We start from the raw sequence: 24,145 nt of genomic DNA on the forward strand, positions 1-24,145 counted from the left end.
CTGGGGGAGCTGCTGCTGACTGGGCACCAGGTGCGCTCCGGAGGGAAAAGGCCTGGGCGCCACGCCCCACCCCACTCAGCTTGCTCTGGCTTTCTCGCCCAGTGCTTCACTACTCAGTCACTTAGGCAAGTACTCATGGGCAAGAGGACTTCAAAGGCTTCATGGAAAATGGAATCAAAAGATAAGCCGGCGGACGGGAGCTTGGCAGAGCAGTTAAGATGTTTCTCGGGGCTGGCGCTGTAGCGTAGCGGGTAAGGCCACCGCCTGCAGCGCCGGCAGCTCATATAGGCGCTGGTTCAAGTCCCGGCTGCTCCACTTACAATCCAGCTCTCTGCTGTGGCCTGGGAAAGCAGTAGACGATGGCCCAAGTCCTTGGGCCCCTGCACCCGCGTGGGAGACCTGGAAGAAGTTCCTAGCTCCTGGCTTTGGATCAGCTCAGCTCTGGCCGTAGCAGCCATCTGGGGAGTGAACCAGTGGATGGAAGACCTCTCTCTCTCCCTCTCTCTCTCTCTCTCTGCCTCTCCTCTCTGTGTAACTCTGCCTTTCAAATAAATAAGTTAATCTTTAAAAAAAAAAAAAAAAGAAGCTTCTCGGGATGGCTGGGTTTGAGTCCCAGCTCCACTGTGAATTCCAGCTTCCTGCTACTGTGTACCCTGGGAGGCAGGTGACAGCTCACGTTCTTGGGTCCCTGCCACCATGTCAGAGACCTGGACCGAGTTCCTGGCTCTTGGCTTTGACCTGGCCCAGCCAGACTGTGGTGGGCATTTGCAGAGTGAACCAGCAGATCTCTCTCTCTCCACCCCTCCAACCCTGCCTTTCAACTAAGTAAAATAACTAAATAATTTTTAGAGATGTTTATTTTGGTGTGAAAAACCTTTGAAATCTGTGGATATGAAGGGTGTTTCAAAATGTTCATGGAAACTGCATATTATGAAAAGCTTATGCATAGGTTTCAAAAAACACTTTGCACAATAAGCTGATCATTTAATTCCCCCTTTCCGGGGACTTTTTGCAGTACCCTTGTCTCTCGGCATCCATTCACTGTTGAGCACGCACCAGGACAGCTGGAGTCCCACTGAGAGCCCTGGAAGCGCTCTGTCTGATGGGGGCAGCTGGCACACGGTGGAGGGAGGTCCCGGTGAGACCCAACATGGGGGACTCTGTGCATAGCGTGGCTGTCCTCTGGGACACAGAGCTGAGCCAAGCCTGAAGGATGTCTGTAGGGGAGTGGAAGTGTGGGTGTGAGAGCTAGAGTGTGGGTCTGGGGCTCGCCTCCCAGGTAGGAGAGCACAGAACGGAGGTGGAGTGGTTCCTTGTGAGAAGCCGTGGGGAAAGGCGTCAGGTGGCTTAAGGAGCAGAGAGGGGCTCCGGGTGTCTCCCCGGAGACCACCTGCAGGGCCCAGAGAAGGAGAATGGGTTGCATGTGTCAGCGTCCACATGGCAGGAGAGCTGGGAGAGGTCTCAGGCTCATGCCTGATAGCTGGAAGACTCTGAGGGCCCCCGGGTCCCCTCTGGGCTTCAGAAGGTGCCCTCTGCACTTGTGGAATGACCAGAGCTCTGTGGGAGTTGCCCTTGATCTCAGGTGCAGCTGGGTTCCAGGCCAGCCCAGCCCAACATCTTTAGAATAAAAGGGAGAGGGCATGCACTTTCCCCACTTGGCGAGCCCACGCCCAGAGGCCACATCACTGCCATGCAAGGTTCCGCCCCAACGCACCTGCTCATAGAGCTCCTCTGTGCGATTCCCCTTGCTGCCTGCATGCACACCTGTGGGACCACAGGGCCGCCCTCCAACCCTGAATTAACATGCCCGGTGCACGCTGGTCCCCTCCGCCTGCCTGCTGCTCCCCAGGACGCTCCTGTGCTGAGACGCAGCCCTGTGTCCTCCGAGCCTGCAGCTGCTGGAGGCAACGCGGTCAAGTCCTGCTCATCAAAGATGCCCCAGACAGTCCCTCTCGGCGTCTCCATGGACATGGAGCACCCCAGGGTTTGGGGGGAAGCAGAGAGAGGGGGAGATGGAGCCTGTCGGACCCCCCCCAGCTCACCCGGGCCCCCAGGGAGCCTCTCCGGACTCGCGCTTCCCCTCTCTGCTGTGGGCTGAGCTGTGTTTAGTCCCTGGAGGGGCTGGCATTATCTTCCTCCCAGTTTCAAGGGGGCTGAGAAGCTTCTCCGATTTCTCTGTTTGGCAAATAGTCAGTCCCCTGCCTCCCCTCCCAGGAATCAGGAATCCCAGAAATTAAAGCCAGAGGGACTCAGGTTTCTCTGTGAGCTCAGGCCGTGGCAGCAGATGCCAGCCGAGCCCAGGACACGTGACCAGGAGGAGGGGACACCTGTGGTTGGGGTTTCTGGGAGGTGGCGGAGGTACCACGCCAGGGGCTGCAGAGGGCAAGCTCGGGGTCCCTGTCGGAGCAGAGGACCCTGTCTGTAGCCTGAGCTGGAGGCAGCAAGGGCCGGCCCCTCTCAGCTACGCTGCTTTGTCTTTGGGCGGAGGGGAGCGCGCAGACGCCGGAGGGAGGGGGGCTGTCCAAGCCAGAGAAGGGGGCAGGAAGGGGCACATCCCCAGGTAAGAGAAGCAGGCCCGGCCCGGATGCCAGCAGATGGGGAGCGGGGTGGGGGGTGGGAGGGAGCCAGGAGCTGGGGGTGGCAGGCGGGCACTTAGGACCAGCGGAGCTGACACCCGCTTCCTCAGGAGGACGCTTTAATGAGGTTCGCAGCTGTAATACCACAGAGCTGGCGTTATCAATGCTAATTACCTAAAGTTTAGCCCGAACATTCTCAACCCACCACCGCCTTGGGGACTCTGTTGCTGTGGCCCTGCTGGGCTCTGGCTTACTACGACGGAGATGTGACAGCAGCCCCATGGTGGCCAGGGGCGGGGGTGGGTATGGTAGTGAGCGCTGTGGGCTGCAGGGATGCCAAGCAGAGGACCAAGAGAAGCCCCCATGGTGGAGGTCAGGCCCCCTTGGGGGCAGCTGGGAATGGACTGTGTCCACTTGTGCCAAGCCAAGGGCCTTGGCCCATGGTCACCCCCCATGCCCCTAGCACTCTTCCCACCATCTAGCTCCAAAGACAATCTCAAACTGTTCTGGTTTTTATTTTTTAGTGTTCATTTGAAAGGCAGAGAGAGAGAGAGAGAGAGAGAGATCTTCCATCTGTGATTTGACTCCCTAACACAACAGATCAGGGCTGGACCAAGTCAAAGCCAGGAGCCACAGACTGCCCCTGGGTCTCCCATGTGGGTGGCAGGGAGCCAAGTACGAGGGCCTGTAGCCTCCCAGTGTGTGTGTGTGTGCATTAGCAGGAAGCTGGACTGGAAGCAAAGGCAGGACTCAAACCAGACCCTCCAATATGGGATGCAGGTGGGCTGCCTTGGGACGCAGCTTCGCCACCCCCTGTTCAAGCATCAGAGATGCACCGGAGCGAGCTGTGTGGTCAGTGGTTTGAGTTAAGGTTGGGGCTCCGGAACCTTCACGACCCATGACCCCACAGACCCCACGGCCTCTGGGTGTCTCCGAAGTCTCTCCAGGATCCTGGGCCTCTGCAGTCGGCCTGGAAAACTAGTTCTAGAACCGCCCAGACTCACTGTGTCAAACCACAGGCTCTCCCAAGGGTTGTGTGAGAGCCCCCAGAGGGGCTGAAGGACAGATGTGGCCACGGGGCCACAAGTCCTCCCCGATCTGCCTGGGCCTGAGACTGGCTTTCTTTTTTTTTTATTTTTTTATTTTTTTTTATTTTTTATTTTTTGACAGGCAGAGTGGACAGTGAGAGAGAGAGACAGAGAGAAAGGTCTTCCTTTGCCGTTGGTTCACCCTCCAATGGCCGCCGCCGCGGCTGGCGCGCTGCGGCCGGCGCACCGCGCTGATCCGATGGCAGGAGCCAGGAGCCAGGTGCTTTTCCTGGTCTCCCATGGGGTGCAGGACCCAAGCACCTGGGCCATCCTCCACTGTACTCCCTGGCCACAGCAGAGAGCTGGCCTGGAAGAGGGGCAACCGGGACAGAATCCGGCGCCCCAACCGGGACTAGAACCCGGTGTGCCGGCGCCGCTAGGCGGAGGATTAGCCTAGTGAGCCACGGCGCCGGCCGAGACTGGCTTTCTACACACACATGTCTGACTCTACAAAAGGTGGAAGTCACCAGATAGGTGATCCAAGACCTAGAATGTCTGACCCCTCTCTCGGGACGCCCTCTGCTCACCAAGGAGGCAAGCCTTCCACTCCACCGCCCAGGCGCGTGCTCTGCGCCTTCCCCTTCCCCCAGGACAAAACTACCGAGATCCGCGCCACCCTGAGCGCATGTGGACTCAGTGCGGGGGGCCTCTGGCTTCACTCCCATCTCCAGCCCCCGGTGCCCCAGGGCTGCCGCAATGTCAGGTGGGAGGAGCTGCTTTCCCAGGCCCAGCAGACCGAGGTGCCTCTGTCACACACACCCCCCCCCCCCCCGGTAGCGCCCTCTATCAGCCACTGGCACGAGACTATCTCGGTGGGCCCAGGCTGCACAGAACGCTCCACCACCGGCGGCTGGTCAGCATGCAGATTTGTTTCCCACAGATCTGGAGGTTGGAGAGTGCAAGCTCAAGGTGCCAGGGGATTCGGCATCTGGGCGGGACGGGGTGGGGGTTGGGGCTGTTGTCAGAGATAACCATCTTTTCACCCTGCCCTAGGCACTGAGCCCATTTACTGGCGCCCTGCCCCACCACCCAGTCACCTCCTAAAGGCCCACAGCCCATAATACCATCACCTTGGAGATGGGGGTTTCTATTTTAAAAAATATTTCTTTTTTATTTGAAAGGCAGAGTTTGAGAGAGAGAGAGAGAGATCTTTCCTCCACTGGCTCACTTCCAACATGGCCACAATGGCCAGGGCTGAGCCAGCCTGAAACCAGGAGCCAGGAGCCAGGAGCCTCTTCCAGGTCTCCCACCTGGGTGGCAGGGGCCCAAGTGCTTGGGCCATCTTCAGTTGGGATCAGAAGTGGAGGTGCTGGGACTTGAACTGGTGCTTATTGGGATGCCAGCATTGCCAGTGACTGCTTAACCCACTGGGCCGTGTCATGGCCCCTGAGATGGGGATTTCAACTCACGGATTTCGGGGACAAATTCAGACCTGAGCAGTGAGGAACGCAGCGCTGGGCTCCCTGCGGTTCCAGCAGAATCACACTCAGACAACACACACCCCTGCACGTGACTGCTGTGAGATCACCTGCCTGAACTTCGAGATGAGCCCAGGTCCCCCGCAGCTGGGATAAGCAGTCTAGTGCCACCTGGGACCACTTTGGCTTTTCCCCTCTGGCTCCTACATGCAGACATCGTTCCTTCTACAGTGATGACTCAAGAACCTGTCTGGTGGCCCATGTCTGTGTCAACAGCCGACAAGCCCCATATTACACTTAGAAGGGCAAAGGTTGAAGACACCGCAGTGGCGTATGGGGGAGCAGTGGGGCACTCAGTGGAGGAACCTGGGCTTCTCCCCCCGGCTGCGTCCGCCAGGGGGTTACTGAGGTGCATCCGTGGGTTCTCACCAAAACCTTGCAGAAGGCCCAGCTCCTGCCCCACTTCCCCCAGTCCCTCATTTCCCCTGGCCCACCAGACATGGCATTTGTTCGACAGATACTTTACATCGTCACGTAAGTTCATTTGCTTGTTTGAAAGACAGAGACAGAGACAGCCCACTGCTGGTTCACTCTTCAAAGGCCTACAACAGCAGGGCTGGGCCAAGGCCAAAGCCAGGAACCCAGAACACCATCTGGGTCTCCCACATGGAGGGAAGGGACCCAAGCACTTGAGCCAACACCTGCTGCCGGCCAGAGTGTGCGTGAACCTAGATTTAGGAGCGGAGTTGGGACTCGAACCCAGGCACGTGAACACAGGTGTGAGCACCCGGAGCAGCATGCTCACAGCGGGGCCAGCACCGCCCCTATGTGCTGCCTTGCTGTCTCTCTGGTGCCCGTCTCCTTGGCCAGGTGGTGAGCCCCCGTGTCCTCTCTGCTGTATCCCCACAGTGCCTCAAAGCTTGGAGGGGCTTTATTTATTAATATTAATTTACTTTTGGAAGACTGACTCTTGCTACCTGGAGAAAACAGTGCCCTCCCGGAAACCCCACCCCCAGGTGCTGTGTCTTTAAGGCTGCGGCTAAGCAGACTCCGCAGGCTCCCAGGGCAGCTGGGTCTCCCGTGAGGCCCCTGGCTCCTGGCTCTTATGGAAGGCACTGTCTGACCCCCAGGAAGGAGCAGTGACTCAGCCGGCTCCTGGGGGGTCCTCTCATCCCTCCTGAGCTCCCTTCTCTCAGCCGTGAGTCATCCCTGAATCACCGACCTTCCCTCTCCCCAGAAATGCCAGGGGGCTGCCTGCACAGTGCCCTGTGATCTTCCCAGAGGGGCTCCCGAAAATGAGCTGCTCCAACCCTGCAGGTGAGATCCCGGCGGGGCGCCTGGAATTGGGCTTCCTGCTGTGTCCATGAAAGCTGCCAGGATGGTGGCCACGTCCCTGGAGCTGGCAGAGGACAAGGTCACCGGGGAGCAACGGGGACCTGAAAGCAACTGTCCGTCTGGAGGCTGCCGTGCCCACGCCCTCTCACAACACAGTCCCACTCTGTCCCCCACCACGAGAGGGCTCCACCCCAACGGGGGCTTCACTCTTGCAATTGATGTTTCAAAGGGGAGGCGGCCGGGGAAATGACTGAGGGTTCTCAAGAGTTTTGAAGCCTTTTATTTGTTTACACATTCTCTAAACCATAGACAAGAGATGCGCCACATAGGCAGTCAACTGCTAACCAATCACAGGACAAGATACTAACCACAGCTAGGAAGGGACAGGGGCTTGGGGCTCAGTCTTTGTGACCGTGGGAGGGTCCCCCAGAGGGGCTGGGCTACCTGGCAGCCCCAAAGACAAAGGCTGCTCCGTGCCCGCGATGCTCGTCATCTCGAGGCTTCGGGTCTTGATCTCTCCAAGGCTCCCATCCTAGAACTGTGTCAGGACAGGAGGAAGGGCAGGGAAAGGGGTGGAGAGGAGCCCTGGCTTGCTCACAGGCAGCCCTTCCGGATGGGGTTCCAGATGACTGGCAAGTCCTAGATCAGAGAGTCCACGTCCGCTCTGACCTGCAGACTCTCCGGGAGACTTCTGCAGTACACCAGCCCTCTGGGAAGCCACAGAACCAGGTATGTTCCCCTGGGAGGTGCAGGAGGCAGCATAGCCTCATCTCCAATACTGAAACACAGAGAGCTCATGACACAGCCCTGGACAGGCCAGGAGCATCACAACACTTGGCACGTTAGGAGCCACGAGAGCGGGGATCTGACACGCAGGTGCGAGAAGTATCCCCACGAGGAAGGCCAGCGTGGCACACGGGACCACAGTCACATCACAACGGAGCAAGGAGGAGACTCAGAGGACGGGCTTGGGGGAGGGGGGTCTGATTGATTTGGGCAGCTTTTCTGAGAAGCCAAAGCAAAGCACACAGAGGTGTCCCCTCACAACATGACACACAACTTCCCAAATTGCAGCCCTTGGCTTTGACCTCCATGCCCAAGAAGCTCAAGGCCAAAACTCAAGGTTGTCCAGGCAGCAAAATGAAACGCAGTGTTGGGTCCCAGGATTCCCTGGGGTGGGAGGTCAAGCTAGCACAGAAGAACGACCCATCGCTGGACACCAACTCCCTGGCCACTCTCTCTTACGACCAGGAGTTTCTGATGGAGTTGGGAGAGGGGCAGGAGAAGAGAGACATGGCTGCACTGAGGAATGATGGGAGAACATGTTGCGATGGGTTCCCTCTCTCGTGCCCACACCTGGAGGGAGGATCCCACATCCGCATCCCATCTGCAGAGACACAGTTTTGCAGATCATTGCAGTATTTCCTGGGTCCCCTTTCCAAAGCAAGCCAAGGGCAGCCCAGTCCCAAGGTTGCAAGGCATCCAGGGGAGGTTCACCAGCTAGGACAGGGCTGTGCAGACCAAAGAAACCCCTTATGAGCCTGCTCCAGCTCTGACACAACCACAGGGCACCATGCTCTTCATGGAGCTGCTGGCCCTGCTGGAACCTTCTCCAGGGCTGCGGGGCAGGCGTCTCCTCCTAAGGGACCTCTTCAGCCTTCCTACTCCCTGTTAAGCCCACCCCCGGAATCCCCAAGGCTCATCAAGCCACAGCGGCCCCCACCAAAGCCCCCCAAACCAGCCCTTCCCTGCAGAGAGACCCCATGGCGCGTAGGCAGCTCTGAGGAGCAAACGCTGTCTTTCACCTTCCTGGCAGAAGGGCTCCATTTCTTGACTATCACAGGCAGGACATGACCAAAACCAGTCTGTAATGGGCAGGAGGCCTGGGTGAGGACTAGCTCTGGCCCCTGGGGCACGCGCAGGCTGGCTGCTGCCCAGGTCTCCATTTCCTAACTGACCCCCAGCGTTCGGCCTCAGCCTAGGAAGCAGCCTGGGCAGACAGCACTCTCTGCATTCAAGAGACCAGGGAGAGGGGGCCTTCCAAGCTCTGTGGCTCCAAGGCCATCCCTCACGGGGCTGGGGGCCTGTGGGCTCAGGGTACACTTGCTGGCCTCCTGGGGCGCTGCTTGCCTGTCTTGGCCTGGACAGGATCCAAGAGGCACAGCCTTTCTGTCTCCCCGCACCTGCCCCCCACACACACACACCAAAGACAGGGTCAGGCCAGGCCACTCAAAGGAGGCCAAAACAACCTTTTCTAGGGCTTTTGCAATGGGTGGGTGGATCAAACCCCAGTTTGCAGGGCAGGCTCTCAAGTGCTTTAAAAGCAACAGCCAAGCATTGCGTCCTTGACTCTCATCACAGATTCCTCCAAAGCCCCCTGCTGAGAGCCACGTGCTGTTCAGGAACTGGGAGGAGCCAAGCCTCCCCGCCCACCTCCCCAGACAGAGAAGCGAAAGGCCCCTTCAGGCCAGCTCTGAGCTGACATTGCCACATGGGCTCCCTACATGCCTGCTGCCAAGGCCGGGCATTTAGCTGGGAAAGGGAGCGTGGTGGGGCTTCTTCAGGGGCAGAGCCAAAAGCCAAAACCTAGCTGTGATGAGAGCAGAGCCAAGAGAAGCTGAAGCAGATGGGTGACTCCTGGTGCTGTCCATGCAACCGGGAGTCCAACAAAGCATGGAGCCAGCATGTGACGGGCACCTGGCCAAAGGGATGCACAGAAGCTTTGCTGGAAACACCTCCAACAGACGTGGGCCCACCCCTCACACCCCAGCCATGCCAGAACCAGGCACCTGGAGGCTGAGCCCAGCTCACTGGGGTCTCCATGCTGGGGGCTCCCTGCATGGGGGCGCCCACCCCAGCACCCTGCTTTCTCTAGGGGGAAACTGGATGAGGCCAGGGTACGGACCACTTTCCACCTCCAATCTGGCTCTGCCCCTTGCCCCTCCCCATCCTCCACCCCAGGAATCTGCATGCAGCATTCACAGCCGCTGGCTGCCCAACACACGCCAGCCCAGGTGTGCTCACCGCCTCACTAACACCTGCACTTCCAAGGGCAGCCAGACTTGGGGATTGCAAGGTCAGCTGTATGCTTCCCCCCAGCCTCCAACAGGGCGGACACACCTGATGTTCTGACCGGCTCACCTTCTCCCTGTGAACATGCATCCTCAACAAGACAATCTGCCAAGTGTCCTGCCAAGCGTTTCAGCCAGGATCAGCCTGCCCAGCCATCATTCAGGGCAGGCGAGAGATGTGCAGAAGCACCCAGCAGTGGCCAAACATGCACACCCTGGCTGGCAGATGAGCAGTGGCCAACAGGAGTGGACACCTCTCCCTTCCGCGGCCAGAGAACACAGCCGCTCCTCCAGCATCTGACCACTGACTGCTGAGGTCTGACCCAGCTCCTGTCCCAGCTGCCACGTGGCCCAGGTGCACCAGTAAACAGGACTCCCCGCCTACCTAGCCTGCCTCTCTCCAGCCACCTGCTCCCCGGCTCCCCTGCTCTGAGATAATCCTGCTGTATTTTCACACTGCCACTCACATGTCATCTAGCAACGTTTCTTTCTTTTTCTATCCCCTAATTTAAGCCTCTTCAACCGCAAGTTGCAAACGTGCAGGGGGCTATGTTCTTGTTCTTTGATGCCACTGCCTCCTCCTGCCACCTCACTCTGCAGCACGAGGCACGGCGGAGGGAAGGGAGAGAACGGTGCCAGGAAGGGAGAAGGCGGGAGGACACGAGCTGGAGGTCCCGGTGGGGAATAAACACGAGGGGAACGAAGCCCAGGAAACCACAACCGCCAGTCTGCCCGGGAAGCTTCGCGCCCCCTCAGCGGCAGCCCTGGCACCTTCTCCTTCCACGTCCCCAGCCGTCGCCAAACATCTCCCGCAACGCGGCAGAAGGGAGTGCAGCGGAGAGACGGGAAGAACCCAGGCTGCCAGTAGCTCTGAGAGCAAGAGGCATCCTGACAACCCCCGCGTTCACACAGGGCCCCAGGGCTGGGGAGCTGGGCAGGACAAGACCTCAGCGGCAGGCCACCTGCCCGCCAGCTCCAGGGTCCCCCGCTCACCCTGGGGCTGCCCCGGTAGCTCCCTGGGATGCAGCCAGCATGGTGTGTGTGTGTGTGCATGCTGTGTGCAGCCAGCATGTGTGTGTGTGCTGTGTGGAGCCAGCATGCTGTGTGTGTGTGCGCACGTGTGTGCAGCCAGCATGGTGTGTGTGTGCGTGTGTGCACGCATGTGTGTGTGCACGCAGTGGCTCCCTAGGAGGCAGCCAGCATGGGTGTGTGTGTGCATGTGTGCAGCCAGCATGGGGTGTGTGTGCGTGTGTGTGCGTGTGTATGTGCAGTGGCTCCCTGGGAGGCAGCCAGCATGATGTGTGTGTGCATGTGTGTGGGTGTGCACAGTGGCTCCCTGGGACAGCCAGCATGCGCGGGTGTGTATGTGTGTGTAGTGGCTCCCTGGGAGGCAGCCAGCATGAGTGTGTGTCTGTGTGTGCATGCTGTGTACAGCCAGCATGTGTGTGTGTGTGCGTGTGTGCGCATGTGTGTGCGCAGTGGCTCCCTGGGAGGCAGCCAGCATGTGTGTGTGTGAGTGCATGTGTGCAGCCAGCATGGTGTGTGTGTGTGTGTGTGCATGTGTGTGGGTGTGTGCACAGTGGCTCCCTGGGACAGCCAGCATGCGTTTGTGTGTGTGTAGCCAGCATGGGGGCTGTGTGTGCAGTGGCTCCCTGGGAGGCAGCCAGCATGTGTGTGTGTGAGTGCATGTGTGCAGCCAGCATGGTGTGTGTGTGTGTGTGCATGTGTGTGGGTGTGTGCACAGTGGCTCCCTGGGACAGCCAGCATGCGTTTGTGTGTGTGTAGCCAGCATGGGGGCTGTGTGTGCAGTGGCTCCCTGGGAGGCAGCCAGCACGGGTGTGTGTGTGTCCTCAGCCTGCTCTCATCATCCCATCACAACAAAGGAAGGAACCACAGAGGCGCAGCAAGGAGACCCGCCAGAGGCCGTGAGGCCGGGGTGCCAGGGAAGGAACCCATAGGCACCCCGACCGCCCGTCCTCCCCCACTTCCTGCAGGGACCACTCCCGGCCCCCACTCGCCTGCCTCAGCAGTGCAGGTTGCCAGCCTGGGTCGGGGGCTGACCTGAATGGCCATTTTGCTCGCTGCCCGGGCTAGAGGTCATTATTAGTAATTATATCTCTGTCCAAGAGGGTTCTGGCTGCCTGCCAGTCCCGGTTCCTGCCTTTCTCTGGCCATCAGCACAATACTCCCTTCTCCTGGTGGGGCCGCAGAGGGGAGACCCAAGTCTGCCCCCGGCTCTTCCACAACCGGCGGTGGCGCTGGAGCCGAGGGAGGGAGGGGCGCCCCTGCCCCTCTGACCCATGGGCCCCTCAGCCCCACTGAGACCGCCTTTCTGGGTGCCACTGGCTTCCAGCTCTTCCCCCTCACTAGGGAAGGCCCTGCTGCCGCTGCTTCCGGATGCAGAGCACGCGAGGCCGGGACCCCGCGACCCCCACCGGCCTCCCCGTCCCCACCAAGCGTCCTGAGGGTCCTTCCTCTGGGCAAGCGCAGAGAGCGCGCAGGCAGCCAGGCCTTCCCGGGAGAGGCCACCTAGGTGCCAGGGACGCTCCCCTCCCGCGGTCAGGATGTCCGACACGACCTCCTCCCCTCCCCCTCGCTGGGCTGTCCCCTCCCGCCGACCAGGGGGCCGCCAGCTCTCTCAGCCCCCGTCCCCAGCTGTCCAGAAGGCCGGCTTCACGTCCAGCCCGCGCTTCCCGCCCTCGGGGTGCTGGGCGTGGCCTCTTGGAGAGGCTCCGTCCCCATGGCGAGCCCAAGGCTCGCTCAGGCTCGCAGCCAGCCGCAGAGCCCGCCTACCTACGGCCCGAGGAACGGGAGAGCCCCTGTTCCCTCCCACTAGGCTCCTGGGGGTGGGAGAAGATTCCAGAAAGGGGAACACACAGCGGGGAGCACAGGAGCCCCCACTCTGCCGGTGCTGGGCATGGCAACGGGACAGGACTGGTCAGGCCCCTGCCACGCCTCGCTTCCCAGGGGCTGATGTCCTGGGCCCCGTGACAGCCATGCCCAATGCTGGGATTCCTGCCGCCCAAGGCTGTGGGCCGCGACCCAGGCCACCCTCTGCCGCTGTCTCTCCCCCTCACCCCCACCCCCAACCCCTGCCATCCTTGACCAGAGGGGCCCCCGCAACTGACCTCAGAGAGCTCAAAGGACACTTGTTCTCTGGGAGTGGGAAAATCCACAGGGAGCCGGCCAGGAGCCTGGAGGTCGCTCCCACTTCCAGCTGGGCCAGGGGCTCGGCTCCTGCCTGTTTGGCCCTCAGAAACCCAACCCCCAGCCAACAGGGAGCCAGAAGCCAGGGGCCCTTGAGAAAGAGGGAAATCTACCCAACGTCCACACCTGGGCCGGGGCTGGCCTTTTTCACCTTGGGCTGTAATGACACCAGTCCGCACCTGTGCCTCCTGCTGTCCCGTCCACACCTCCTCCCCGAGGAGCATCGTCACTCCCACCCTGGCCCCCTCCTGACTCTGGCCTTGTGCAAGGGTCTCCCTGCCCTCCCCCCCCCTCCCCCCGCAAGCCTTGCCTGGCTCTTCTTCCAGGCCTTGCCCTCTACGGGCACAGCTGCCTACTAAAGGTGACACCAGCGCCTCCCAGGAGCCAGGTCTGGGTCTGCAGGCGTAGTCAGTGTGACTCTGCTGGGGGAAGTGACTCCTCCCTCAGCCTGAGCCGGCAGCCAGTGAGCGGGGAAGGAAGGGGACTGACCACCTTGTCCTTGCGCCTCTAGTGCGTGCTGAGAACCAGCCCAGGGGGCAGGGACCCACCCCAGGTCTCAGCCAGGCAATGCCCCTTCCCCAGCCCCCCACACATGCCCCTCTTCTCTGGGCTGGAAGCTGAGGTTGCACGGATCTCCTAAGTGTGCCCCCAAATAAAGAGTAACCACCAGTATCTCCTTTTTTCTTCCGTAGACTATCTGACCCTTCTCCGGGGGGGCCTGGGGGAAGCTGCTGCCTTCAGAGTAGGGAGGAGAGGCACGGAGAATGCAGCTTTCCCGGGTGCCACGCAGCCGCCACCCAGAACCCAACCCCCGGCTCCAAACCTGCCTGCTTCTCCAGCGCTGAAGGGCGCCGGTCTCCCCCACCCCACCCCGCCATGGGCTCGACCCTGGTTCCAGTGACAGGTCTGAGCCTGGGGTGGCGACAAGTGCAGGGCTCCTGCCTGGGCTCCTGTGCGCCACTGAGGGGTGGGAAAGGCAAGCCAGTGTGCAGCTCTCCTGGCAGGGCCTGGTCTCTGTTTCTGCACAGAGCTGCCTGCACTGGCTTTGCTACAGGCCCCCAAAGCAGAGTTTCAAACGGGCCTGCAGGAAACAGGGTGTCGACTCGCTGCTGGGACCCTGTGGCCCCATCCCTCTGTCAGGTGGCAGCCACAATAGAGGGAGGACGCGGAGCACAGGTTCCTGGCTGATCGGGGGATTCGAGCCAGGAGCAGGGGGCAATGGCAGCATCATCTGCACCAAATGACCTTGGAGTGGGGGGCTTGCAGCACATCAGGCCCCTGCCAGGCTCCTGAGCTGGTAGGCCACACTCCCTCCACCCCACAGAGGTGGAAAACGAGACTCAGAGAGGTGGCGTCCCTTGCTCAAGGCCAACCAGGCAGAGAGTAACAGAGCTGGGCTTTAGACCAAAGTTGCACGGTGAGTGTGAGCACTTGGCCCCAAAAGAATGATGGCCCTCTGCAGAAGTTAGCTGTCCATCCAGGCTGAGCAGTCCCCTAGAAGCAAGCATCTTAAGCGTCCGCCTATTGAAGACCTCAAGTTCATGGTAAAGTTCATGGTAAAGCCTCCACTTCCCACCTCAGCTCATGCACAGTCTCCCTGGCCACGGCTTGGACCTAGGGGCTCTCACCATAGGCAGTCTGGGCTCTCAAAATGTAAACTCCTTTTGGTCCAGAGAGAGATTCCAAGAAGGCAGGTCACGGACCGACGCACACCAGGAGGCAGACACGGGAAGCATTTCGGACCCTCCCAGGCGAGCCGGGCTCTGTGACGGCTGTTTCTGTAACGTGACGCTTCTTAAGACGCCCACAGTCACGTGGAACAAGCAGGGCACGGGCCACGTTCTCCATTTTCCAGGTGGGCAGACTGAGGTGCAGTGAAGCTAAGTGACTTGCCAAGGGGCCCGCAGCTACTCCGTGCCAGAGGAAGACCTCAGTCCCTGACCTTCCTCACGCCCACCCTGTGATCCTAGCGCATGCCTGGAGCCCAGGGAAAGACCAATGTGAAGTCTGCTGACACCTTCCTTTTCCAGCAAAGACGACGGCCAATGGGAATGTGGAGGCGTTTGTCTACTTGCCACCCCTGATGCTGACATCCCACAAGCTGGCTTGGCTAACCCCATTTTCCAGATGGGAAAAATGAGGCCTCCAAAGACGGAAGAGTTGGATCCATCCTGCAGGAGTAATGAAACCAAGACAGGAACTCGGGGACCTTCTTAACGTCACTCCAGAGCCCTGAGCAGTGCCAGCACCATAGACAAGGCTGCCGCGGCTCACAGACCGAGCCCACTCCTCAGCTCCTGTGGCAGAGCACGTGTGGCCGGAGCCAGAGCAGGGCACCCCGTCACCTGCGCTTCTGTGGGGAACAGATCTGCACGTGCTCCCAAAGAGGACCTGTCAATCGCAGAACCATGGTTGGGGGTTTTGCGCTTGCTTTTCCGACATTGAAGTCTGGTGGCAATGGGGAATGTTTGGAGAAGTTGTTCTTTTTTTTTTTTTTCCCTAAAATTAAAATGAATCTCAAAACCAATCATCAGTCTTTGAGGACACCCCGCCTGGGGGGTTGCAAGGAAGAGAGGGAGTGAGCCAGAGCAGCCAGGGGAGGAGACTCTCCCCTCTGATGTGAGGGGGCCCCTCCCAAAGGGGTCCCTGGTCCTCCAGGATCCAGATGGGCTCAGCCAACGGCAGGAAGAGGAAGTCCTGCAGCGGGTGAAACTCCTATCTGGACAGGGGCCCTTTAAGTGGGATCGGTGTGCACGCGTGCAGCTCGCTCCGATGCAGTGGCCCCTGCAGGAGAGTGACCCCATCTCTTGCCACGGGTCACCCTGCAAAGGAGCGGGGGAGACCAACACTGCCTGGCGCCGGGCCAGGCCGCCCTGGGTCCCCGGGCTGACAGCAATTAGCCCGGGGGAGGACGGCTCCTGCTGCGTGGCAGAGCCCACACTGCAGAAGTGGCCCCACTGGCCCGAGTCTCCAGGGGCTTCCTCGGGAGCTGAGGACTAAAAATAAACTGGGCCTTTGTTGTAAGCAGCCGGACCACAGAGATGGAGCTGCGGGAACAGAGCATGCGCGAAGGTCCCGCTCACAGAGACCTGCCCTTTGGGCAAATGATTTTTCCAGAAACGTGTCAGTTATTGTGCTGTTGCTGCAATTCAAAGGCCGCGCGATCCGCTCCAGCCCACAGGGCCGTCTTCCAACACACAGAGTTCTCGGAACCAGCCTCCCTCCTGGCCTCTTTTTCTCCTAGAAGCATTCAAAAACCACGAAGAGTCCAGCACAGAGCAGGGAGCGTTGGGGACAGGAGCAGCCCTCGTGCGTGCCACTCTGATCACAAACACCACATTGCCCTCAAGTCATCCTGAAACCTCCAGGCAGGGGTCACTAGACAATGGCACGCCGTCACTACGTGGGAGGAGGGACTTGCTCGGGAAAGGGATTCGGAGCCTCACACCAGCACTGCACGGCTCATCACCGCTGCAGTCCCTGCGCCCGCCCGGAGCTCGGACCCACCTCCCCTCTGTTCCTGGTTCGGTCCCACCACAGGAAGCCAAGCCTCCACGCCCACGCCACCGGGAGGCGGAAGGCTGAGCATCTTTCTCTGTTCCATGGGTGTCCTGGATGCCCCAGCTCTGAAGGTCAAGGGCCCAGCCTGGTCCCTTGCAGAGACTCTCCGGAGGGTGGCAGACCCTTGGCCTGGTCTTCACAACGCTTCCTCCCTGCTTTCTGCCCCTGCTTCCCTCCCCGCCCGCCTCCCACCCAGGGACCCAAAGCAGTGGATTGAGACAGCCCTGGGTGCAGATGCCACTGCTGGGGTTCTAGAAAGAAATCCTTCCTCTCACAGAAACCAAGGAACAAAAAGGGGCTCCATCGGCGGGGGTTGGGGGGCCTCCAGGCTTCAGGTCTACAAGTTTCCAACGAGGGGTCAAATAGGTGACAACTTCACAGGCTGCGGTTGCGCTGGTGAGAGCCAAGGACGAAGAGGCTAAGCTGAGTCTGTGCGAAGACGTCTTGGGACGCTCCAGGTTTAAAAAACACCAAACCACACACGAGGGACGGACAGGCGGTCACAAAATGACTTCCCTTCAAAGCGGGAGCCAGGGAGAGGACCGCTGTGCCAGGGAAGGAGGGGGTCCACGGGGCTGGGCTGGGCTGGTGGTGTTTTCAAAGTGTGGGATCCTCTGGCAGAACCAAGGAGTGGCCACAGTGGCACAGGTGCGGGGGAGCGGCAGCCCTTGTCCTCGTGACTTATTTTCCTTACAGTTGGTCTGTCTGGAGAGGTGGCAGGAGGACTTGACTGGGTGTGACCTGGGCTCCGGCTGGGCCTCTCCGGCGGCGCGTCACAGCCTGTGACCTGGGGCCCTAGGCCTGACAGCCGAAGGCTGAGGCTTTCTCTTTGAGCAGTTCCCAGCACAAGTGGCAGCTCCAGCTCCCTGCAGGAGACGAGACGGCGTCAGTAGCAGCCCCTCCAGGGCCTCTGAAGCCCCACCCCGGTGGCCCCGACTTCTTGTGAACCCCGTTTTTTTGAGTTTTCACAAATCAGGGACCAAGTCTGCTATCCAGGAAGCTCTCGGGACAGTGGGCTGGGGGCCCCCAAAAGAGACCCTCGTGCCTCTTAACCAGCTTGGCTGAGCCAGGAAGCTCACCCCTCCCCCATCGCAGCCTCGCGTCTGAAGCACCTGCTCAGCCCTGGGGTTGAAATGTCAGCTGGCTGAACACCGCCTCTGTCTGCCGGTGTGGACAATGGCAGTGGTCACGCCTACCTTGTAGTGTTGTGATGAGTCAGCCAGACCCGTGAAGCCCTTAGCATGAGGCCTGCACCATGGCGAGGGCTGTGAGTGGTGCTAACAGCAGCTGCTGTGGCCCTTCCATCATTACCTTCTGGGGGCTCCGCCACGGGGGGGTTTAAACAGTACATGTGATAGCCACGGTCACAGTCGTCGCAGAAGAGGAGCTGGTCCTGGCGGGAGACAGGGCAGGTAGAGAGGAGGCCAAGGAGACGTGATTATCAGCAGCCGGTATCTGGACCACCATTTACTTCTGCCTTATGTCCATGGAGCAACCTCCCTGGATGCCCACGTCCAGGCCCCCTGGGGCGTCCTCACTGTCCCCTGAGCACATGTGTGCTGAGCTCACCCCCTGCTCCTCGACCCATACAAATCCAACCCTATGTCAGGGTTCTGCTCAACTTGGAGATCCCTCAAGAAACCTTTCTTGTCCCCCACCTCACAGCCAAGTGCATGCTTCTGCACTCCAGTAGCCCATAACGCTGCGCCCAAAGGAAGGAAAACCACTGTCCGCATTTCTCTACGCCCTGTGACGACTGCCGAGCACGCAGCGAGTCCTTCAAACGTTTGAAAATTTTAATTGGATTCCTCTGGACTCTACTCTTGGCACCTGTGAGATGGGTAAGTACAGACGTGCGTGGTGGGACTGGCCAATGGCACCTCCGGACCTCTGAAAGGTCTGAGATGTGACCGTGGAGAACTGCAAGCAGTGCCCATCCTCTGGCTTCTGAAAAGCCTCCTCTGAGGCTGCAGCCGGAGGCCGGGGGAGAGCAGGGTCCCGGGCCACCCCTTGGAGCCGCAGCTCCCTTCCTGCCCCTTCTCCACCTGTCTGTTCCCTTCCCACCCTTCCAGCTCTTCTTCTCCAGGAAGTCTTTGCTAACGCCCTGCAGCTGGAGGTACCCGGCCTCTCACCTCGCCACAGCAGTGCCCTTTCTTGGGACATTTAACTGCATTTTACTTAGAGGTACAGTGCCCGGCGTGCGGCGGGCATCTATGTGCTTGTTTTCTTGAAGAGCGCATTTGGAAGATGCCTCTTCTGTCCACCCCTCGTCCCCTTTGTGGACTCTAAGGCCCTTGGGGGCAGGACTTTCTCTGCCTCCTGTCGGCAGCCCCTGGAGGGACCTCCCAAACACAGCAGCCAGTGTGCGTGACCCGGCGCTGTTCCCCACGCTCGGTCCTGCTCTACTCAGTGACCTCTGAACTCGCTTGGATGGCTGAGGAGACCTCTGCACAATAAAACTGTGTATCAGCTCTCTCCCTGCTTCCCACCAGTGCAGAGATCCTGCTTAAAATTAGAGACAGAAGATGGAAGCCACCAGCGAGCGAGCACCTGAGGTCTTTGTTGTCACGCTAAGACCTGTCTATGTGGCCGGGGAGGAGTTTTTGGAAAGTGGTCGACAAGGAAGTGACATGATCGGCTTGCAGTGTCGAAGGCTGTCCCTGCTGCTGGGTAACAGGCCCTCAGGGGAGGAGAGTTGGTGCCAGAGGCCAGAAGGCCAGTTGGGAGGCCACAGCAGCCCCCAGGGGAGAGATGCTGGTGCTCTGAACGAGGGCTGTGGCGTGGGAGGACGTACGGGGTCTTGCTCCTGTTCCTGAGTCACTGACAGATGTGGGGATGACAGGGAAGAAGGGGAGGTTGTCTCCGGGGCTGTGGCTTGCGTAGCCAGCCACCTGCAGCTGCCCCCCATTACGACGTGGATGGAGGACCAGACCCACGGGCAGGGATAGCAGCCTCAGCTGCAGACACATCCTGCACATCCCCAGAACACCTGCCACGGATGGCCTGCAGAGAGATGCAGGCATGAGGTGTGGATTTCAGAGTCATCGGACCTAGGCGAGGAAGCCCTGAGTAGGTGAGAGCAGATGTCCTTGAGCTGATGCTCACGAAGGGGTTCCCGTGAACTGCTTGGGATGAGAGGCACAACTCTGAGTATGGGTAGCAGTGCACGCTGTTCCGATCTATAGGTTTCACTGACTTCTCTGAAAGGTCAAGGCCACCAAGGAGGTCATGAAGGGAAAGGCACTACAGACCGTGGGGGAGCACCAACTTCAAGGGACAGACACGGGGGAACAGGATGGTGTAGCAGTCCTCAGAGAGGCAGGGTGGAAACCAGCGCAGTGCGGTTTACTCCAGAAAAGTGACACCGTTGCTGGCAGGGCAGCAGGGAGGCTAGACGACAGGACCACGAGAAGAGAAGAAAACAGGGAGAGATTGGCAGAAACAAATGACTGATGTCCTAAGGACGCTCGTGTCCCCTCCTAAATGGACTTCACCATGGCATCAAAATAAACTTATCCTTTAACTCCATCTTCGCACGAATTTTTTTGATTTCCCCTTGTATTTGTAAAGCCAAAGAGCGGAATCAACCCAAATGCCCGTCAGGCAGGGATCGACGGAGCAAACTAAGCAAAAGTGTGTGGCTACAGAAGGAAGGAAGAATATGTCCATGCACTGAGCTGGGGTGAGCTCTGAGATACTCAGCGAGAGACAAGCGCACAAAAACGTGCCTCCCGTCATTTCCTTATAGATCCGTATGTACACCCATGTGACATGTGCATCCAATTAAACAAAATGAAAGGATAAGCCATACATTGTTTAAAAAATGGTTATCTATAAGCAGAGTGAGGAAATCATGTGTAAGAGGGAAGGGTAGAAGGTAAACTTCTTAGAAAATATTGTTACTTTACAGATTGGATTCTGGAACCAGTGAATATTTTGCAAAATAAAATTTAAAGTAAAATGTGTCTCTAAAAAGAAAAGAAAAATGAAACAAATGAATCTAACGATGTATCCTGTTGGTGGCATAACCTTAACACAGAGGAAAACCATCCAAATGACTTTAAAATAAGCAATCTGAGGCCGGCATTGTGGCACAGCAGTTACGTCATCAATCTGTGACACTGGCATTTTATATTGGAGCGCCAGTTCGAGCCCCAGCTGTTCTGCTTCTGAGCCAACTCCCTGCTGATGTGCCTGAGGGCTTGGGCCCCTGCCATCCACATGGGGACCTGGATGGAGCTTCTGGCGTCTGACTCTGTCTAACCTAGCCCTGGTTGTTGCACCATTTGGAGAGTGAACCAGTGGGTAAAGATCTCTCTCTCTCTCTCTCTCTCTCTCTCTGTCACTCTCTCTCTCTCCCTCTCTTTCTCTCTCTCTCTCTCTCTCTCACACCTCCCCCTACCTCCTGTCACTCTGCCTTTCAAATAAATTTTTAAAATATCTTTTTTCAAAGTTGTAAAAATTATACTGAGTATCTCATGTAGACTTTTACTTAGTTTCCTCTGATGTTAGCAGCTTATCCAAAGGTACTTCAAAAAGTTCATGGAAAATCTAATTAAAAGATATTTATTTTGGTACAAAATTTTTTCAGGGTCTGGCATTGTGGCAAAGTGGGTTAAGCAACCACTCACAATACTGCCATTCCATGTTGCTGCTCCAGTTTGAGTGTCGGCTACTCCACTTCCAACCCAGCTCCCTGCTAATGCACCCAGGAAGGCAGCAGAAGATGGATCAGGTGTCTTGGACCCCTGCATCCGTGTGGGAGACCTGGATGGAGCTTCCGACTCCTGGCATCAACCTGGCCCTGGCCCAGCTATTGCAGTCATTTGGGGAGTGAACTGGCAGGTAGATTTTCTCTTTTTATGTCTCTCTGTGTCTCTGTCACCCTGCCTTTCAAATAAATAAATAAATCTTTAAAATATTTTTTAAAATCTATGCATTGTTTTTACAATACATATTTTGTGAAATTTTTTGAAGACCCTTCTTATGCATGGATTTCAAAAAAAAATGCACCAAATAAACTTACCTTTCAACTCCATTTTCCATGAACTTTTTGAAGTGTCCTCAAATTACCAAAGTAGAATTATAAAGCAGGAAATTACCACTGGTGTGATTCACGTTACTAATCTACAGCCCTTATTTGAATTTTATGGATGTTCTCACCTATAGCCCTGTGGGGAGCAACTCGGACTAGACTAAGTTACTGGAATTAAGACTTATTCTATGCATCTGCTCTCCCACAATATGGCGCTGGGAGAGGAGGAAACAGCTTCTACACAGCTGCCTCCAGTTCAACCAATAAACTGTAGGACCTGCTCCTGATTGGAGGAGAGCAGCGTACTCGGCGTGTGGGTAGCAGAGTTGGGATTGGTGGAAGAGGACTATAAAGGAGGAGAGAGACAACATGCACCAGGAACATCTAAGGGGAACATCTATCTGAAGGAACACCTGTGCAGCCCCCGAGAGAGCCGGCCGGCGGTGTGCCGCTCCCCCGCGGAAGTGGGGAGAGTGGCTAGGGGGAACCGCCCTTCCACGGAGGTGGAAGGGTCGGTAGCCAACCCGGGAAGAACCAGCAGCAAACCCGGGGAGGGCCGAGCAGACAAAAGAACAGTGCAGGGTCCTGTGTCGTTCCTCCACGAAGACGGGGAGCGACATAGCCCCTTTCCCAGGATCCAACCTGGCATCCTACGTTGCATTTCATGGTGTTCTCTTGGCATCCTTCAATCTGTGACAGTGTCTCAATGTCTCTGTCCCTGATGACCTTGACACAAGCCAGTGTCACTCCATTTGCGGTGGATCTTTTCTCATGAGAAGACGGAGACGCGTGTGCATTCTGGGCAAGAAGACCACAGAAGTGGTGCCCTGTCCTCCTCAGGGCATCCTGCGGGGGACGCTGACGCGCCTTGTATGCGCGATGTTGATCCTGAGCACACGGCCAAGCTCATGCCTGCCCGCTTTCCCACGTGAAAGCTGCCGTGCCTCCCTCTGTACTCCACACATAACTAGTCTTGCTGGGAGATACTTGGAAATGATGCAAACGCCCTGTTTCTCATCGTGCTTTCACCCACTAATTTTTGCATCAGTTGATGGCTCCTGCCTGTAGCACCCATAACGGTGAGTTTTATCCAGTGATAAATTCTTATTTATTCACTGGAATTCCTAAGGAAGAGTTTACTTTCTTCCCCATTTATGTATTTATTTATTCAGTTTTTTTAAATATCAGTGTGGATCTTTATTTGGCTCTTGAGGTTCTACTCTAATAATATCATGATTTGTTTTGTGGCTCAGATTTTCCCAGATTTGGCCATTAGCAGTTCCTTCAGGTTGGCTCCTCTAGCCATGCCCTGTCATTTTCTCTGTGTTTCCTTACTTAGAATCATCACAAGACATTCCAGACTCATCTAGTAGATTTCACGTCAGAGCCCTAGGCCAGCCACTTCTCCAGGGATCCCCAGGTCTTTGATGAGAGAATGGTGTTTAGAAACCAGGATCTGGGTGCTAAGTGGCCTCAGTGCTCCGAGGCTCTCACGCTTCTAGGTCTTCTCTGCCAACAGTTAGGAAATGCACAGGTACACTATGCACATACCTGTATTTAATTCTGTATCTGTTCAAATGTGTGTATACAGCTAGAGATGGATATTATACACACTCTCGATACTGCGTTATATTGTGTTACCTTACGTTTACTTCCTACAAGGAGCTCATACCAATATCACCTATTCCAATCCAGGACCACAGGATTTAGTCACCTGATCCTCAGTAGCCATTCTAACTAGCACACAGCTAGCTCAGACCTAGCGTATATCTTATCTTCATTCTGAGAGTCAGAGACATAAACAAAGATATCTTCAAAAAAATGCTTCTCCTCCCCACTGCTCATACCTCATCCCATGTCACCGTTCCTTCTCTGTCCCCACTCACCTCTGCAGATAGCCAATCTCACTGGCTCCTCCTTTATTCTTCCTGTATTTCTTTCATACAAACATGCAGCCATGTGCCTATTTTCTTATATTTCCTGCTTTCTACCAGTGAGGGCAGCTTACTATATATGCTCTGTTTTACGTTGCTTTTTCACTCAACAGTGTACCTTGGAGATCACACCAAGTTCTTCATAGACATCTGCCTTATTCTCTCTTGCTGTTGCCTAGTCCTCCTGTAAGTCTGTGTTACTGTTTGTTTAATCGCTCATCTACATTTGGTCATTTAGGTTGTAGCCAGTGCTTTCCAATTATATGAACAATGCTACCACAAAGTCGTATGCATATGTATTTTCCTAGTGCTGGGGTGGATACTCAGGAATGCTTCCTCCAGGTGGGATCGCTGAGTCACAAGGCAGGTGTAAATTTTGTTGTACTACGGTTTTGTTAGGTGTTCCCCCTAACATTTGGGCCACTTTGTATTCCCACCAACAGTGAGGAAGGCACCCCTTTTGCCATAGATTCCTCAGCAGAGTGTGTCACAATACTTGTTAACGTTTACCCCTTGACAGTTAAGAAAATAGCTCAATTTTGTTTTCACTTCAGTGTCCTTAATGAGGGCATTGGGACTTGTATTTCACATGTCTTAGGTTATTTTTATGCCTCTCCTCAATTGTCTTTCACAGATTTCCTCATCTTCCATCACATTCTTGGTCTTCTGCCCCCCCGTTTTTAAGAATCTTTTTTTAAATATAGTTGGGGTGTATTAGCCCTTTATCTCTGGCACACGCCGCAAACACTTCCTCCCAGTCTCGCTCTCCACTTTCTCAAGTTTTCCATGATACAGTTTTACAGAATCAAATCTATCAATATTTTATCTCATCGCATCTTGATGTCAGCCATGGCTAGCAAACCCTGACCTGCGTGAATGGAGGCTCCGCCCAGTGTCCTAGCACCGCGGTAGTCCCACCT

General features: G+C 57.1%; 1 protein-coding gene across 2 annotated transcripts in view; it reads right to left on the reverse strand.

The window, feature by feature from the left end:
- Positions 1-6,679: 6,679 nt before the first annotated feature.
- DPF3 (double PHD fingers 3) overlaps positions 6,680-24,145 on the reverse strand; it is a 307,659-nt gene continuing 290,193 nt past the window's right edge. For both annotated transcript variants that reach the window (XM_051826041.3, XM_017349461.4), the window contains 2 exons: positions 17,568-17,649; positions 6,680-17,122 (listed from right to left, as the gene is read on the reverse strand). In XM_051826041.3, coding sequence (XP_051682001.1) covers positions 17,052-17,122; positions 17,568-17,649 — 153 coding nt within the window. In that variant the 3' untranslated portion in view covers positions 6,680-17,051. The remainder of the gene's footprint in view (positions 17,123-17,567; positions 17,650-24,145) is intronic.

Source organism: Oryctolagus cuniculus, chromosome 20 (genome assembly GCF_051225735.1).
Source record: "Oryctolagus cuniculus isolate XC-2025 breed Fujian yellow rabbit chromosome 20, ASM5122573v1, whole genome shotgun sequence".
Lineage (NCBI taxonomy): Eukaryota > Metazoa > Chordata > Mammalia > Lagomorpha > Leporidae > Oryctolagus > Oryctolagus cuniculus.